The 2,727-nt window shown below is 46.7% G+C and overlaps 1 protein-coding gene across 4 annotated transcripts in view; it reads left to right on the forward strand.

The window, feature by feature from the left end:
* Positions 1–2,727, forward strand: part of PARK7 (Parkinsonism associated deglycase) — a 20,557-nt gene that overhangs the window by 1,060 nt on the left and 16,770 nt on the right. For 3 of the 4 annotated variants that reach the window (XM_008058514.2, XM_008058515.1, XM_008058511.1), the window contains exon 2: positions 1,194–1,304. In XM_008058514.2, the coding sequence (XP_008056705.1) occupies positions 1,215–1,304 (90 nt within the window). In that variant the 5' untranslated portion in view covers positions 1,194–1,214. Of the gene's footprint in view, positions 1–6; positions 71–1,193; positions 1,305–2,727 lie in introns of those variants that run through there. The other variant, XM_008058512.1, reaches the window with a different exon arrangement.

The raw sequence follows: 2,727 nt of genomic DNA on the forward strand, positions 1-2,727 counted from the left end.
CCCTCGCGTCGCTGCTGTGGCCGCGGCGGGAGCGCTCTGCCCCGGACGTCTCGGTTGCAAGAAGGCGCAGGTGTTTCACGCTGCTAACCGCCCCCCTCCGTCTTCAGTATAGTTATTGAAGCCAAAGAAAAAAAGAAATCCCCTCCAAAACTCTTGCAGGCTAGTCGTTAAACACTGAATTTACAGTTTTGCCCGTGAGCTGTCGTCATTTCTCCGAAGTAGTACTTGCAGAAAGCCTGTGTCTCCCCTGGTGGCGTGAAACGCAGGACCCACGCACTTGTGTTTGGTGTGTGTGTGTGTGTGTGTTCTTTTTTGAGTTGGAGTCTCTGTCGCCCAGGCTGGGGGGCAGTAGCACGCTCACGGCCACTGCAGCTTCCACCTGCTGGGCTCAGGCGATCCTTCTGCCTTGACCTTCCAAGCCTGGAACTACAGGCCTGCACCACCATGCCTGGCTAGTTTTTTATTTATTGTCGAGATGGAGTCCCGCCAAGTTGCCCAGGCTGGTCTCGAACCCCTGGGCTCAGGCAGACCTCTCTTCTGCCTTCTCAAGTGTGGGAGCCACCACATCCAGCAAAAAAACCTTTTTTTTTTTTTTTTTTTTGAGTCAGAGTCTCCCTCTGTGGCCCAGGCTGGAGGGCAGTGGCATGCTCACGGTCACCGCAGCCTCTTCCTGCTGGGTTCAGGTGATTCTTCCACCTCGGCCTTCTAACCAGCTGGAATCATAGGCGCATGCCACCATACCCAGCTAATTTTTTGATTTATTGAAGAGGTTAGGTCTCGCCAAATTGCCCAAGCTTGTCTCGAACCCGTGGGTTTAGGCAGTTCTCTTGCCTCTGCTTCCCAAAGTGCTGGGATGACAGGTGTGAGCCGCTGCACCTGACTACTTGTATTTTAGAAAATGTAGTTTGCAATATGTTATTAGAGACTGAACTTAAGGAAATGCGGTGGAAGGAAATCTAAACAACCCTGACACCTGCAAGCAGCCTCACTAGTTTCATCTTAGAGATGGAACAGTTGAAACTCTACCATGTAAACTGATATTTACCCAAAACGCTGTTTTTTTTCCCATAGTCAATCGTGTGTCCATCAGAACCTTTCCCCTAGGAGATGCTTGAAAATTTTCCTACACTTTAAAATGTGGTGTATTCCAGGGTTGCAATGAATGTTTTCTGAAATCTTTTTCTTTTTTTAAGTTTTTAACAAATAGAACAAAAATGGCTTCCAAAAGAGCTCTGGTCATCTTGGCTAAGGGAGCAGAGGAAATGGAGACTGTCATCCCTGTAGATGTCATGAGACGAGCTGGGGTAAGTCCCCCACTGATCTCCAGCCCTCTCTGTTTTTAAACTTACAGATTTTTAAAAGTCATTTTGAGTAAAATTATGATTCAAAGTGCTTTATGAAATATTTCAAACATACACAGAAGTTCAGAGATTATATAATAACATATACCAGTTTACCCACTGCCCACATTTAATATTTGTTAACATCTTGCCGTATTTTTCAGATCCATTTCTTTTTGTTTTTAATATTTTACTCGAAAGATGTGGGGTACAATTGAGTGTTAGGTTTGCAAATGGTCATTGTACAGGTAAAGTTTGGGCCTCACTTTCGTCCCTACTTCACCTGGAGTGAGGTCAGGTGTCCTTATTGATGAAGTATGTCCGTCCCCCCCTCCCAGGCAGTTTCCCACTACTGCCTGTCTTTTTCTTGTAGTACTATGATAGATGTTCAGGGTCTGCTTATGAGTGAGAACATGAGGTACCCAGTTCTTAGTTTCTGTGATAGATCACTGAGTATTAATGGACTCAGTGATCCACCCAAGTTGTTGCAGAGTTCATAATTTTGAACTTCTTTATGGCTGTGAAATATTCCATCATATATATGTACCACATTTCCTCCCCCCAACCCTCACATTTTTTTTTTCTGAACTGGAGTCTCACTCTGCTGCCCAGGCTGGAAAGCAGTGGCATGCTCACAGCCACCGCAGCCTTGACCTGCTGGGCTCCGGCGATCCTTCCACCTCAGCCTTCCAAGTAGCTGGAACCACAGGCACGTGCTACCACGCCCGGCTTATTTTTGATTTATTGTAGAAATGAGGTCTCGTCAAGTTGCCCAGGTGGGTCTTGAACCCGCGGGCTCAGGCAATCCACTCACCTCGGCCTCCCAAGTGCTGGGATTACAGGCTGAGCCACCGAGCCTGACCGACCCGTTTCTTAAAGAGCACATGCTTTAAAAACATATACTTGCAGCGCCCTTTGTAGATTTTTCCAACCCTGTACCCATCCTCCTTCCCTAAAGATCACTGCTGTCCTCACATGGGTGCGTCTCCACCTCATGCATGTCTCCTGTGCCTGTAAAGTCGCATTAGACTGTGGTTCCCGTTTTACCTATTTGTGTATATAGATGGTATGTATAAACAGCGAACACCTAAATAGCAGTTACTCTGTGCCAGGCATCATTCTGAGCACTTATTTATATAAACCTTACAAAAACCCTGTGAGTTAGATGTTGCTGCCTTCATTTTGCATTTGAAGAAACTGAGGCACAGAGACACTAAGTGATGTATCCATATTGTAGAGTGAGTAAATGCAAGAGCCAGAACTCAGGCCCAGGCAATCTGACCTCCCAAGTCTGTTAACACTGTACTCCCCTGATTCTCAGAAATAGAGATACAGCCAGGCTCGGTGGCTCAGCCTGTAATCCCGCACCTTTGGGAGGCTGAGGTGA

Source organism: Carlito syrichta, unplaced genomic scaffold (genome assembly GCF_000164805.1).
Source record: "Carlito syrichta isolate Samal-C Ts95f unplaced genomic scaffold, Tarsius_syrichta-2.0.1 Scaffold303374, whole genome shotgun sequence".
In the NCBI taxonomy this organism is placed as follows: domain Eukaryota; kingdom Metazoa; phylum Chordata; class Mammalia; order Primates; family Tarsiidae; genus Carlito; species Carlito syrichta.